This window comes from Penaeus monodon, chromosome 36, assembly GCF_015228065.2.
Source record: "Penaeus monodon isolate SGIC_2016 chromosome 36, NSTDA_Pmon_1, whole genome shotgun sequence".
Taxonomy (NCBI): Eukaryota; Metazoa; Arthropoda; class Malacostraca; order Decapoda; family Penaeidae; genus Penaeus; species Penaeus monodon.
This window is the reverse complement of record NC_051421.1, coordinates 34,124,606-34,139,805: the sequence shown is the minus strand read 5'-3', so window position 1 is coordinate 34,139,805 and position 15,200 is coordinate 34,124,606. Positions and strand designations below refer to the sequence as shown.

At 43.4% G+C, this 15,200-nt stretch overlaps 1 protein-coding gene across 1 annotated transcript in view; it reads right to left on the bottom strand.

Moving 5' to 3' along the window:
- Nucleotides 1–5,510: 5,510 nt before the first annotated feature.
- The window catches only part of LOC119595639 (C3 and PZP-like alpha-2-macroglobulin domain-containing protein 8), a gene marked incomplete in the record, with an annotated part of 65,243 nt that continues 55,553 nt past the window's right edge, over nt 5,511–15,200 (bottom strand). The window contains 10 exon segments of the mRNA XM_037944745.1: nt 5,511–5,876; nt 6,143–6,553; nt 7,205–7,417; nt 8,063–8,217; nt 8,604–8,886; nt 9,583–9,690; nt 9,988–10,121; nt 10,862–11,160; nt 13,903–14,369; nt 15,053–15,200. Coding sequence (XP_037800673.1) covers nt 5,841–5,876; nt 6,143–6,553; nt 7,205–7,417; nt 8,063–8,217; nt 8,604–8,886; nt 9,583–9,690; nt 9,988–10,121; nt 10,862–11,160; nt 13,903–14,369; nt 15,053–15,200 — 2,254 coding nt within the window.

The following is a 15,200-nucleotide window of genomic DNA, read 5'->3' as shown; positions in this document are numbered from 1 at the left end:
AACAGATATTTTTGTTTATATTTTTGTTATTATATATTATTGACTTTTTTTCCTTTTTTTTTTCAGTTTATTTACATCTTTTACTCTTGTTTTCTCATCTGTTGGCACCAAGCTCTTTGATTAATGTGATTGATGATCATACTGTTATTTCCAACACCGTTTTCTTTGCTGATTTCTTTTGGAAAGGTATTGGGTATTGTTATAATTCCATCTTTCTTTCTCTACTTCACCCTCTTCCTGCCTTGTTAACAACAAAGGATCTCTGAATGTTATGTTTTCCCTCTTCATTGGAGTAAATGTTTGTTGATGGCTGTGTTGGGAGCTGGTCTTTCCTTGAATTTTTGTCATGAAAAGGGAAAAAGAAGAATTTTTTTTTTTTTTAATATATATTTTCTTTACGCTTGCAGAAGTATTTTTTGGAGGGTCTTCAAAAGATAACTAAAAACAAGAAGAGAAATGATATTGGAAAAGACCTTTACAGCCATATTCTTAGTCTTTTTGTACCTGTCTCGCACGTTTCTCGATTTTGGCTTTAGAATGCTAAGATGCACATCCACCTTTCACTGTTGTTTACTTGTTGACAGTGTTCGTTTATTTGCAAGTAGATTTGGGAAGGTTAAACTGCCGGAGAACAGTCCCTGGAATTCCTGATGGATACATTTTTTCAGGTTTCAACAATTACAAATATTACAAATTCAACAATTACAAATTATCTATTAATCACAGTCATTAATGAACCCCCAAGGCATGTATTAAGTCTATTTTGCTTTATTTTTATAGTCGTTATGTTTGAATGACATTATTATTATGCTGAAATGTTAATATCTATCCAGCCTTTACAATTAAGAAATCATAATCAAATTTAAATAAAGTGGCATTTTGCATCTTGAACTTTCTTCATTAAGAAAAGTAAAAATACCCAGGCAGTAGTCCTGAGCCAGAGATCAAGGAGTCTACAGTTCTTGCAGATTTTTAAAATAATTAAATGTATTTGTTCATGTTAGTAACACTAAACTTCTTTGTATATTTAAGCTCCTGAGAGTGACTTAAAACAGATAATGAATATTGTTCATTGTGACATAGAGAAAAAGTATGAATGAGAGAGAATATCTTTTGCACTGTGAAGATATTCATTCTTTTTGTACCTTTCCTACAAGAAAACAGACCGTTGTATGTTACAGCGTCATTCCAGTATTTGGGCTTAAGTGCAATCTTACCTAAGGCACACTGACTATGAATATGGCTATTAGAGAGAATGTGTAGGGAGAATAAGGATGGGGAGGGTATTATGTGTGTGGAAATAGTTCTGCATTGGAACTAGAACATTGTTTTATGGCATATTTTTATGTCAAGTAGAACTATTATATTGAGATGTTAATTCATGTAAGTGTGATTTCACAAGCTTTTTTGAGGGGTAGGGGGGTCCTGTTCCAAGAAGTACAAAGCAAAAGGGAGAATTTTCTTTCCACAGTTTAAGATGCAGATCAGAAAGTGCATGGTACTTCTTTTAAAATTATAGATGTCAATAGAGAAAAAAAAAAGTTGAATTTGCAGTTTCTCAGATTTTTAGATTTTTTGTTTTAGTAAGCAGAATTTTTCAGAGAATTCTAACAAGCCATAACTTGCATGTATGGTTATATATATTTATATGCATACACACTGACACACACAATCATATATATCTATCTCCTTTTCTGGCCTTCTCTTCTGGATCAGTATTTTAAGATTTCACATTTGCATAGTTTTCTCAGAATAATACAGAAGTAAGAAAGGGTGCCATACTGTACTCTGCTCTGTACATTGTATATAATGTTGTAATTACTTCATTGCATAGTAGTCTAGATCATCATGTAAAATCACATGTTAAAACAACCCTTGTGAGTACACACTTGGTAACACCCAGGAAATTTAAATAATTAGTTTTTATAAGATTGTATATAATATTTTTAGGCAGGTCTTCTAGGAAAACATCCTTAATGAAGAAATATATATATATATACACATATAGGTGAGGTGATGATAATGGTAAAGAAGAAGAGAGAACTGTAAAATACAACAGACCTTGAATACCAAACACAAAAGACAAAAATACTAACAGCAGGAGCCATAGACACATGCAAGCTTTGTGTATGATGTTCTGTTTACTGTTATTGATTTTCTTTTTTTGGGGGAAGGCATTGGTTATTTAAGTAGGATATGAAAGGGCAGGAAGTTTCAGCTCAACTTCCTTCAAAAGACAAAATGTTTAGGGCTGATTGATGTTTGATTTTGGCCTACAAAAATGTAGTTTTTACATATAGATTTATTATTTTAATTGGAAATTATGTGAAAAAATAACTACTGTCAGGAAAATAGATTTTTTTTTCATCTATTGTACTAGATGTTTCACTGATTTGGCATCTTAAGGCCCCACAAAGATGAATGGACAGTGCCCATTGGGAAATGGCCGGTGAGTGGATATTTCATGTTTGTTTAGCAGTCTTACCAGGTCAACCAGTTAGCGGCCATCTGCTACCACTGGCACACCCGAGTTGTCCACACAGGAGCATAGAGCATACAGCAGACAGAGCTGTGGTGTAGTTACTATGGTGGTTGTCCAGTAAGTGTTGGGCAGCAGCCTACACTCATGCCCTCCAACCATTCTCTAAATTTTGGTTTGGAAAATTATTTGGTTAGTGTTTGCCCAATGGGCACTGCCTGTTTTTCTAGATGGGACCCAAGGCAGTAGTTACACAAATAACAAAAATATATTGTATTAAAGATTAGCCAAGATCAAAGAACTGCAGAATATATTTGCAAGTAGTAAATTAAAGTACAATCTTGTCAATATTTAATTTGGCAAAAAAAAAAATTAAGGAAACTTTATCAAAATGATTATATATGATGATAATAATGATAGCTTTTGGAGGAAGCAGAGACTGAACAGATAGATCTGCAGGAACCTTGTAGGTTATACCCTGTTAAAGGCAAATATGATGTACTATTACTAAAGGTGGATTTGATTTTCCTTTCTTGAAATGATCAAGGCAATATTTCAACTGTGGGAAGTTAAAGGGGAAAAACTTAAAGTAGATTATAAAGGAATTAATTTTTTTGCCTTGAAGTAATTTCTCTCCTTTGAAGAAAGAGACATTCAGTTGTAAAGTCATCCTTTTATTGATGAAATGAAAATGAAAATAGTACATAAAACCAATGAGAACTATGACATTTTGTGTAATGTAATAGGGGCTGTAACACCACAGGTAAAACACTACTACCGAGTTTTTCCTATAGTAGATGGAAAAACAAAAAAAAAGGTTGTTTTCGGGTGAAAAAAGAGAGGTGAATAAATGCTAAGCACACATTTGTGACATTACTAATAAAATGTACCTCTAAAGGAGGGGAGACTTTATCAGTGTTTCTGTACTTTGTATAATTGAGTTTTGTGTGCAATGTATACAACTCCTTTCTGAGCTATATGAAGAAATAATCGTCTTGTAAAAGCAACAAGAAATGTTTAAAACAAGAAAAAAATGGGCCCCTTACACCAGGAAAATGGTAAAGTCCTACACATTTCATTGTCAACAGAAGTACAAAAATACGAAAGTAAGAAAACCAACTTAACCACAGATGCCCAAGGAAAGCAAAGATATGAAAATTCAATTTTCGAATTTATCCAATTTTCTACTATACTGTGCAACTCTCGCAAATTGACAGGATTGAAAGCCACTGCATTGTATGAAATGCTGGGGAGGAGAGAAAGAAGAGGAGGAAGAGAGCAGTGAGAGTGATAATATTGGCAATAATAAAGATTAAGCAAAGGATATTGATAAAACAAAAAGCATAACAAGAAATTCATAAAGAGACAAATTCCTGTTCTTACCTTTCTATTTGCGCGCGCGCGCAACACACACGCACACACCACACACACACACACACACACACACACACACACACACACACACACACACACACACACACACACACACACACACACACACACACACACACACACACACACACACACACACACACACACACACACACACACACACGCACGCACACGCACACGCACACGCACACGATTCGTTTCCCCGAGTAGAATCTCTTCATTTTAATCTCATTTGAGCAAAATTCGAGCTCACGCTGGGTTTGCCCACCTTCATGGTCCCCATGCGTGTGTTAAGCCTATCACACTAACTCTTTTCTCGTCGATTTTTGGCAGCAAACTTGGTGTCATGGAAACGAGCAAGGGGCCGTCCAGGTGAGGTCCTGGGAACCACACGAGCATTCTCATACATGTTATTTTAAAGAAATACGATTATCTATATTGTACATAGAAATATTCTAGAATAATTTCCTGTTTTTACATTAACTCATTCTATCTTATGTATGAATAGAACGCATTCTAGTTGTACAGAACCTCCGAAGCACAAGATCAAGGCGAATATTAGACGTCGAAGCCGTCCTCGTCCGAGAGGCCTTCTGTTCGTGCTATGCGGCCTTGAGGTCTTGCACATTTATTTGTTTTAACTATTAACCATTAACCATTTGTGTGTGTGTGTGTGATTTCCATCAGGATTATTGGATTAGTAGCGTAGTCCATGTCTGTGGCCAGTCAGAGCAGGAAGTCCGTAAACGGATTGGTCTGGCAGCAAGGTTACTGCCAGATTTACTCTATGGAAGCGAAACCTGGATGCTATCTAGTGCCTAGGAGTCTCGTCTTGATGCCTTTTGCAACAAGTCTCTTCGCCGGATCATAGAGTACAGTGACAGGCCACGTGTCCAACCGGTGGTTACACCGTGAGACTGCATGGGACCTGTTACTTGCATAATCCGGGATCGCCAACTCAGGCTATATGGCCACCTAGCTCGCTTCCCCGTGAATAACCCTGCCCATCGGGTTGTCTCTCTGCGAGACAATCCTGGGCGGAGGAGGGACGTGGGACGACCTAGGAGGTCATGACTTGGGCAGCTCGACCAGACTTGTCGCGAGGAGTTAGAGATGGGCCGAGGGCCTGCCTGGAGACTCGCCATGGCGACACACACACAAATGTGTGTGTGTGTTCATAAACATATACAAGGCGCTGGCTTCGATTCTTGAGCAAGTCTTTCTCTCGGCGCCCTTGGTGTTCTGCGGCACGAGAGTCGGAGGCGCATCCACCCTGTCGAGGCCGCAGACCATTCACTGTGGCAGACGTGCAGGGAAGCATCTGGCTGGCTGTTCCGTACTCAGTAAATGATATTACTTCTTGACTGCATTAAGCATTTGGATATGTATCGGGAGAAGCATATCAGTTCACTGAAATCCACTAACATTAATATACTGACAAATTTGTTAACCAATAATAGTTTTTATGGATAAATTACTGGGCATATTATATACAACCGACATTAACATTATTGTAGCAGACAAGACAAGTTTTGGGTTCATGCCATGTGGTCATCCTAAAATGCTTATTAACAATTGACGTTTCTTCGAGTGATTCGTTAATGCATCGTCTACTCTAATGGAAGATCGAATGACTTGATTTGGAAAGAAAATTCGTTTATTATAAACATATTTGGAGCTTTATTGGTAGACACAGATACTTTCCGATTTAGATTTCCAATTATCACACATACAAAAATAGACCTTTTCTGTTTATTTTTTCATTATGTAAAAGTTCAGCTTCAGTCTGCATCAACCACAATGAATTTATATATTCATACAAATTTAAATAATTTCATATACGGCCTGGAGGGCACTATTTTTTGCTAATGGAAATATATGTCTCTTTTTTTTACTGTGGATTATATTATTTTCATGATCTTATAACAGGCTTATGTGTTTATGTTTTGTGTCATGAAGTTCTATCTTGTCACGAGCATCCCTCCGTCGGCAAGAATTCGAAATTCTGGAAAAAAAATAATAGCTAATTTATGTCATCATCATCATCACATCATCGTTACGGGAATGACATTTCACTGAAATTAATCTCAATTATGGTTCTTATATGTAAATATATATATATATATATATATATATATATATATATATATATGTGTGTGTGTGTATGTGTATGTATATGTATATATATACACATACATACACACACACACACACACACACACACACACATATATATATATATATATATATATATATATATAAGCAGCGTACCTTGCTAACAGCGACCGCAGGCTCATAATAATCATACACAAGCACCGTCCCCGGCTTGGAGTCCTCGACCTCCACATCGCGGACGACACCAAAACCCACGCAAAGCTCCTTCCCCGTGACGAACTCGTTCACGTAGAAGATCACCTTGCTGCCCTCGACCTCGTAGCGTTTGATCGCGTCGCTGTTTCCGCTCACGACCGTCTCGAGGCCTTCTCTCGGGGGGACGAAGCCGGAGACGAGCCTGATCTCGATGACGGCCATGTCGGAGGCGCCTTCGGGGAGGAGGTACGCGGAGCAGACCTCCAGGTGTCTCAATGCGCACTTCCTGTCGCTGTCGTTGTGCGTTGCGTTGATGCGGAGGCTGAAGGCGGCGCTGGCTTCGGCTTCGGGGATGTTATAGCGGAGAACGGCCTGGAGGACGGGAGAAAGGAATAGAAAAGTGAGAAATGGGGGGAAGGGAGAGAGGGGAGAGAGGAAGAGGGATGAGAAATGGGGGGAAGGGAGGAAGGGGAGAGAGGAAGAGGGATGAGAAATGGGGAGAAATGGGGCAAAAGAGGAGGATAGGGAGAAAAATGAAGATAACAGAGGGAGGAAAGAAAGATGTAAATGGGAAAAAGGAGAGACAGGGAAAAGAGAAGAAAAGAAAATGAGGAGGGGAAAAAGGGGAGAAAAGGAAGAAGGGGTGGCGGAGGGAAAGGGAGAGAAAAGGGCAGGAGAAATAAAGATGAGGATTGGGAAGGTAGACGGGGGGAAAGGGGAAAGAGGGGGAAAGAAGAGATATGTGAAAAGCAAAAGGGAAAGTGAGAAAGAAGGAGAGAGAATGAGAGAAAAAAAGGGAGAAAGGTATAGGGAGAAGAGGAAAAGGTGTGATTTTTCAAAACTGGAAAATATCTAATACTATTTTATCGTCATGAAAGAGAACTGCAAGATTATTATATATCTCTTGTAGTTTTTTTTTTTGTACAAACCGATGCCATCACACACAAAATCCATCTACGAAACAACTGAACAACCAGACAAATCAATAATCAGACAACACAAATAAACAAGCAAGGATCTCACCTGGACAACCACACACCCCCGGCCTTCCACGGCGAAGCGAACACCCGTTGGCAAGGCCGGGAGTGACTCGAACTGCTGCAGAAGCCTATTGTCTTCAGTGACCTCAAAGGCGTGAGAGAAGTCCTGGGCGGTGACGGTGGCTGTGGCGTGGAGAGAGCCTCTGTAGAACATCGTCTCGTACATGGACAGGGCCTGCAGCGCGACGACTGTATCCTGGAGGAGGAGAATGATTAGATAATTGACATACTGTGGGTGGGAAGGTTGTCCACGGTTGGATACTGTCGATAGACTGGGTGATTTATTTTGTATGGGATGGATTACTGTATATTAGGGATAGACTGGCTAATAGGTAGATTGGTTAGTTAATAGACTATAGATGGGTAGAGTGGTCTCTGCTCTGTGAAATTCAGAAATCAATTGCTTTCCTGTTTGAGATGGAGATTGACTGGTTATTTGCCTGTTAATGGATAGAGTGTCCACTTCCGCAAGAATGGAAATACTCTATGATATAAAAGTTCTGGTAACCATTGATATTTATATGGTATATTATCAAGAATAATGATCTTATCACAATAGTTTTTCAAAAGTTATAACAATATCGTTTATTGATATATTTAGTCATGGAATTAGTACTGCCACCATTATAAATATTGGTGCTGTTATGCCTACTACCATTAATGGTAAATATAACAACAATAATAATAGAAGCTAAAAAAAGGAAAAAAATAACCATCACCATCACCATCTTCGCCTTTACGATTAATACCATCATTACCATTATCAGTACTATCAACTCCACCACCACCATCACCACCACCATCAGCACCTCCACCACCACCTGGCATCCCCCCCCCCCACCTGCGCCGTGTAGAACCCTCCGAGGCCGCTTCTCTCGCCGGCGATCCGCCTGACGAGCCTCTCGGCTTCTCCGGCGTACTTGCGCGGGCTCAGGGCCGCCATGGCGAGGAGCGCGTAGCTCGCCGTCTCCACCGCTCGGGCCGACTCGCTCCAGGCTGAGGGGAGGGGAGGGGGAGGGCATCAGCGGGGTTAATGATTGGTATTATTTTTTATATTTTTCGTTTTCCTTCCATTTCCTTCCTCCCTCTCTCTCCTTCCCTCCTTCCCCCCCCCTCTCTCCTCCCTTCCTTCTCCCCCCTCTCTTCCCTTCCTTCTCCCCCCCTCTCTCCTCCCTTCCTTCTCCCCCCATCCCCCCTTCCTTCACCCTCTCTCTCTCTTCCCTTCCTTCTCCCCCCTCTCTCCTCCCTTCCTTCTCCCCTCCCTCCCACCCGTCTTTCACCCCCCTCTCTTCCCTTCCTTCTCCCCCCCTCTCTCTTCCTTTCCTTCTCCCCTCCTTCCTTCCTTCCCCCCCTCCCTCCTCCCTCCCAGCCCCTCAACTCACAATTCCCCGCCGCCTTCCAATAGATGGCGGTCTCGTCGACGGCGGCCATGCGGGTCAGCCTCTGCAGGACCTCCTCTGCGCTCGGGTCCTTGGCCAAGGCGAGGGCGTAAGCCTTCAGGGAGAGGGCGTAGGGCTCGCTCTTGGTCCGCTTGGAGGCCGAGACCAGGCAGTGGGCCAGAGCGCTGAGGGTCTCGTTGTCGACGTCCATGCCCGACTCGTAGAGGGCGACGAGCACGTACGCCGTCAGTGGCTCTCGGGAAAGCTTGTCTGACGAGAGGCCGCCCTGGGGTCGGGGTCGCGGCAGTATGTGAATATAGGTAATGATGATGATGATAATAATGATGATGATGATGATTTAGGATTTGCTGTGACACACTCTTGTAACTTCAGTCAAATTGTGGCTGTCTGTTTCCTGTACTTCTAAGCTTCCCCCTGCGTGCAAGGAACGCAGGTCAGCAAGATTGCTAGACGAAAACGCTACCGCTGCACCACACAGTACACTAATATGTATACATGTATGTATACATATTAGTGTGCTAATTACGTATATGTATGCGACACTATATAGATATACGTATATATGTCCCTGCCCTGCCCATAGATATATGCATAGACATGCACACACGTGTGTGTGTGTGTGTGTGTGCGTATGTGTGTGTGTGTGTGTGTGTGTGTGTGTGTGTGTGTGTGTGTGTGTGTGTGTGTGTGTGTGTGTGTGTGTGTGTGTGTGTGTGTGTGTGTGTGTGTGTGTGTGTGTGTGTGTGTGTGCGCGCATACGTATGCATGCATGCATACATGTATGTATGTATGTATGTATGTATGTATGTATGTATGTATGTATGTATGTATGTATGTATGTATGTATGTATGTATGTATGTAAGTATGTATGTATGTATGTATGTATGTATGTATGTATGAATGAATGCATGCATGCATGTTTGCATGTATATACATATAAACTGCACACACACAAAATACCTGTAGGTCTCTGAGGAAGGCCTGCCCCACACCCTCCATGCAGCCTCCCTTGTCCCGGCGGCTCTTGACGAGCCAATGCCGCATGTCTTGCAAAACCTCTTCGTCGATCTGGCAGGGGGAAGAAATGTGAATGATTAGAAGGAAAGAGAGAGAGAGAGAGAGAGAGAGAGAGAGAGAGAGAGAGAGAGAGAGAGAGAGAGAGAGAGAGAGAGAGAGAGAGAGAGAGAGAGAGAGAGAGAGAGAGGAGAGAGAAAGAAAGAGGACAGTTAGAGACAGTTTCAAAATTAATCAAACCGACCAAACAATACCCACATGTCATCATCAGACAAAAAAGAAAAAGAAAGAAAGAAAGAAAAAGATTAAGAAAATAAAAATAAAACAAAGGATAAAAATGAAAACCCTTACAGTGATGAATTCCTTTGCCTGCGCGAAGGACTTGAGTACGAGGGCGGTGAGCCAAGTGGAGCCCGAGTCATCGCGGCTGCCGAAGGGGCTGAAGGAGCCATCCCGCCGGCGGCACAGCAACGCCCGCTGGTATCCTGGGAGGGCGATGGGGGTAAAGAGAGGGAGGGGGAGGGGGAGAGGCAAAGGGGAAAGGAGAGAGGGAGGGAGGGAGGGAGGGAGAGGGAGAATGAGAGAGAGGGATAGAATTAGATAGAGAGACAGAAAAGTGTGCTGCATGTGTATTTGGTATTTCGTGTTGGTAAATAGGAGTATGCGACACTATATAGAAGTTGTGTATGTATAAAATATAGAAAATAACAGACACATGAAGTCACATATCACATACGCACGCTTACACGTACAGATGTAGACGCACAGATACATATATACCTATGTACATTTGCACTAGGATACTTATTTTTTTATCTATAGCTACAACATATATACGTATAATCATTATCAACGTAACAAATCACACTGAATAAAGCACAGGATTTATTTTTCACTTTTCTATTAAAAATTAGACTTCTCTCCCACGTGGATAGGATTTTATTTTACCCGAAACATGACAGACTTTGCATTCAGTTCTAAATGCTGCTGGTTCTATTTGTCGCACGCATTAATCTACCCAAAAAGGCACTGTGATTTTTTTCTGTCACTGATTTTATATTTGATTTCTTGATCTAATCTGGATATATTTATTTTTCACAACCCAAACTCATCCTTTCCACACCTACACGTCACTATCTATGCATCCTAAAACCCCCTCAAAAAAAAAAAAAAAAAGAGAGAGAAAAAGAGGTATTTATAACTTCCCGTTCATGCTTCGACTCACCCATCCTCATGACCCGTAGGAGTTTCCTTGTGCTCTCCGGCGTGGCCTGCTTGGTCGCCTCCAGGTACTGCATGATGTAGATGCTGGGGGCGAAGTTGGCCATGTTCTGCTCGCCACACCCGCCCGGCTGGCGGAGGAGGGAGCCCAGGTTCTGTGGCGGTGGAGGGAAGGTTGGTAAGCTGAAGAGGAAAGGGAGGGAGAGAGAACGCTGGGGGATAGAGAGGAAGAAAGGGCGTAAGGAGAGATTGGAAGAGAACGCAGCAAAAAGGAAACAGAGAAAAAACACTACAGAGAAACCGCTCTAAGACCCCGACCTTGAGCGAAATCCATCATCAAGTAAGTAGTACTACTTCAGTATTTCTGCTTGAAGGACCGAGTCAGGGTCTAACTTCGGCGACCACGTCTTTGAAACCACCCCGTCTTACTCCACAACCCTCAAACCTGTAACCTCCCGTGAATCAAAGTCACGACTCCATTCCTGCCGTCAATGGTTCACATTTTTGGCTTCTTTGATCATGGCTTAGAAGTAAATAATGCGAAAGTAGCTTCCCGTTGCCTTAGACTGGGTGACTGAACAGTTCTCTATTGCTCTTAGCATCCGACCCTCTTGTTACCAAAACGACTGCTACTACTATCCCGCCCCTTCCAGAGGAAAAAGAAAAAAAAAGAAGAAAAAAACATAAAAAACGACCACTACTTCTTACCCTACCCAAAACCACTTTAATCCCCCCCCCCAAAAGACTTTTGAACCAAAAAACCCGACTCTTCTAATTTTTCCCCTAATAACCCCTTTCCACCTTTCCCCCCTTCCCCCCCTCCCGAAAAAAAAAATAAAGAGTAGCCCAAGGAACGATGGAGGAAGGGAAACCTAAGACAAGAAGCGTTACAATAAAAAAAGAGTAAAAGGGAATAAAGTAGCAAGGAAGAGTGATCAATAAATATAGGAGGCAATTAATAGGGGGACGATACTAACGTCAAAAGGTCTGCTCATAGCCCGACCCCAGGGAAAGGAGAGGGAGCAGGGGAACGGAGACGGGGCGGGTCTGGCGATCCCGGCGGCGCGCAGGAACCCCCAGGCGGAGGAAAGGGGACGGGGGAGGGAGGAAGGGAAGGGTGGAGAGGGAAGGGAGGAGAGGGAGGAAGGGGAATGGGGAGAGGGGAGGCAAGGGAAGGAGGGGGGAGGAAGGGGAAGGGGGAGAGGGGAGGCAAGGGAAGGAGGGGGGAGGAAGGGGAAGGGGGAGAGGGGATGAAAGGGGGGTAAAAGGAGAGGGGAGGAAGGGGAAGGGGGAGGGAAGGAAGGCGGGTAGGGGAGTAAGGAAAAGGGAAGAAAGGTAATGGGGAAGAAGGGGGAGGGGAAAGGGGGGGGGGTGATGGATTGGGGTTGAGAATGAATGAGATTTTTTGTTTTTGAGAAAAGAATTCTTCACGCTTTCTTTTACATTGTGTTGTATTTTTTTCAAATATGAAAACATTCAAACGAAGTTCATATTTTTCTCTCAAGATTTGTTAAATCACAACTGCCTGTTCTTTTAAACTACATAATGAAAATGATATCCAAGAAAAAGGTGATATTCAATACAGATGCATCATCTTTACCTCTCTCTCTCTCTCTCTCTCTCTCTCTCTCTCTCTCTCTCTCTCTCTCTCTCTCTCTCTCTCTCTCTCTTTCTCTCTCTCTCTCTCCTCTCTCTCTCTCTCTCTCTCTCTCTCTCTCTTTTCTCTCTACTCCTCTCTCTCTCCTCTTCTCTCTCTCTTCTCTCTTTCTCTCTCCTCTCTCTCTCTCTCTCCATCCTCCTCCCCCCCCTCTCCTCTCTCTCTCCCTTCCCTTTTCGTACTGAATAAAAAAACATGAAATTTATTATCCTTCAGCCCTCGTTTTCTTCCACGTCTCTTCCTTTGCCTCCTCTCTCCTCTCGTTTCATCTGCCCTTGCCACTTTCCTAGAGAAAAATCAAGAAAACATTAGTAATTCTATTCAAAAACGATTGATTGATTATTCTTGCATAGAGAAGAAGCAGTAATGGAAGGTTTTGAGAAGAAGAGAAAAAGAATCAAGAACATCAGTCGACTTTTATGAAAGCATCTTTCCCTAAATGAAACCAAAAAAATAGTTTTAACGGCACACTTAATTTTAAAACCATGCCCCTGTCGAACGCAACGCCAAAAAATATTTATCTAACACATCACCCCCAAGCAACGAGTATCCGCCACGAAAACAGCAAGTCACCACCAGCCAACAACAAAACCCCCCAAATATTATTTTCTACTAGGTTCATTTTCCAGCCGCACGTGTCACGCAAAAACAGCAGTTGTATCTATGACCTAAACCAACAAAATAATCCCACCAAAAAACTCTCACGTAGAATTTCATTTTTTTTTTTTTCAACTCACCTTATATTATTCACTTTTCATTTACATTTACATCTCAGCCGCCCTCATCAACAAAATTTACTTATTGTACCACATTTTATCTATTCATCCTACAAACAAAATCCCATCCCAACACTATATCATCCCTCACCACCATACAATTTCACCACCATCACCAACATATTATACAATCCCCAAAAATTATATCCATCACCATCATCAACAAAATTTCACTATCATTACCAACACACTTTCACACATCCCACACCACCACCATCTCATCACCATATTACTCCACCACTACAATCAAAATCATATCACCATTTATTCATCAACTATCACATCCACAGCATCATTAACAATCACTTCACCACCACCATCATCTTCCCACCAAACCGCATCAGCAACTATTATCTCCACCAACATCCGCTCTTCTCCACTTCATAGCAACACTATCAACCACCACAGCACTCATCACCACCGCCACCATGATATCCCTGCCACAACCAGCATCATCACTAGCCACCACCAACCACTCATCTCCCCCATCACAGCAACACTATTTATCAAACCCCCACCGCCATCACCACACCACCACCCACCCTCACCCCACCATCACTGCCCCACCACCCCTCACCACCACCACCACTTCCCCCCCCCCCCCCCCCGCACCTGTTTTGGCCCCCCCGGGGATGCCGTGGTCCACGAAGGCCGAGGCGGTGAGGCTGACGACCCCCACGACCAGCGGCCGGACCGGGATGGTGAGGGACGCCCTCTCCCTCGGCCCCAGGCAGGTCGTCCTCTGGGTCCTGCCTGTGGGGGAATTCCGCTCGTCCCTGGGCCTCTCTCTGGCTCCTGTCTTTTCGGTCTCTCCTCCGGCGCAGGTCCCCGGGGCGCCTCGGGTCCTCTGAGGCTGATCTGCGTTTGCGTTTCGTGCCGGGGGGGTCGTGCGGTTTCGCCCGCGGGTCCCTGATTTCGGTTAAGTTGACGACTTTGTACGTGATTTCCTGGTCGGTCGCTTCCCTGAGGACGACGCTATATTCGAACGTCTGCCTTCTCTTCGCCGATCCTCCTCTGACGTTCTCTGCCTCTCCCTCTACCACTTCGTACTCCGGGCTTTCCTCAAGGATCACTCGTATCTGGAGGAGGAAGAAGCCTGAGGGATTGTAAGGATCGAGAGATGGCGAAATCCTGGGGAAGACCCACGTTAAGGTGAGTGGCTTGATGAACCGTATTCATGTTGACAAATGTATAAAAGGTATGAATGAGAATGAATATCTTTACCATACATCTCTTGTATTGTGAAGATATTCATTCTCATTCATACCTTTTATGAGTGGTTTGATTTCGTAAACGTTGTCTGGTCTTTCCATAATAGTTTATTGTGTGTAATGGGCTGTTTATTGTGGTTCAATGGGCTGCACTCTTATGCGACATGATTTACCTCCTTTACACCTCTTTGAAATTACTTACTTAGAATAAGTTTCTGGACACTAACTGCAGTCTTCTAGCGCATGGGAAATGGTCTACTTACAGAGAGCGTTTATTTTTACTAACATTTTCCCCCGACAAATTATCTCTGGGCTCCGTTGATGATCACACGGAAGGAGGATCGGGGTAGTTGAAGACCTTGACGGGGCCTCCTCTCTCTCTCTATTCTCTCTCTATCCGTTCTTTATCCCCCTCTCTATCCTCTTTCTACCCTCTATCCATCCCCCCTCCCTCCCTCCTTCCCTCCCTCACCCCCTCCCTCCCTCCTTCCCTCCCTCACCCCCTCCCTCCCTCCTTCCCTCCTTCATCCCCCTCCCTCCCACCAACCCACCGGCAGAGACTGGTCGAGGTAGTTGAAGACGGAGATCCTGACGGGGAGGACTTCGCCGCGCCTGACGGAGGGCGGGAGGGTCAGGTCCGAGAAGAAGGGCGTGAAGGCGGTGATGGATGCCCGCTCGGACAGCCCCACGCCCTTCTGC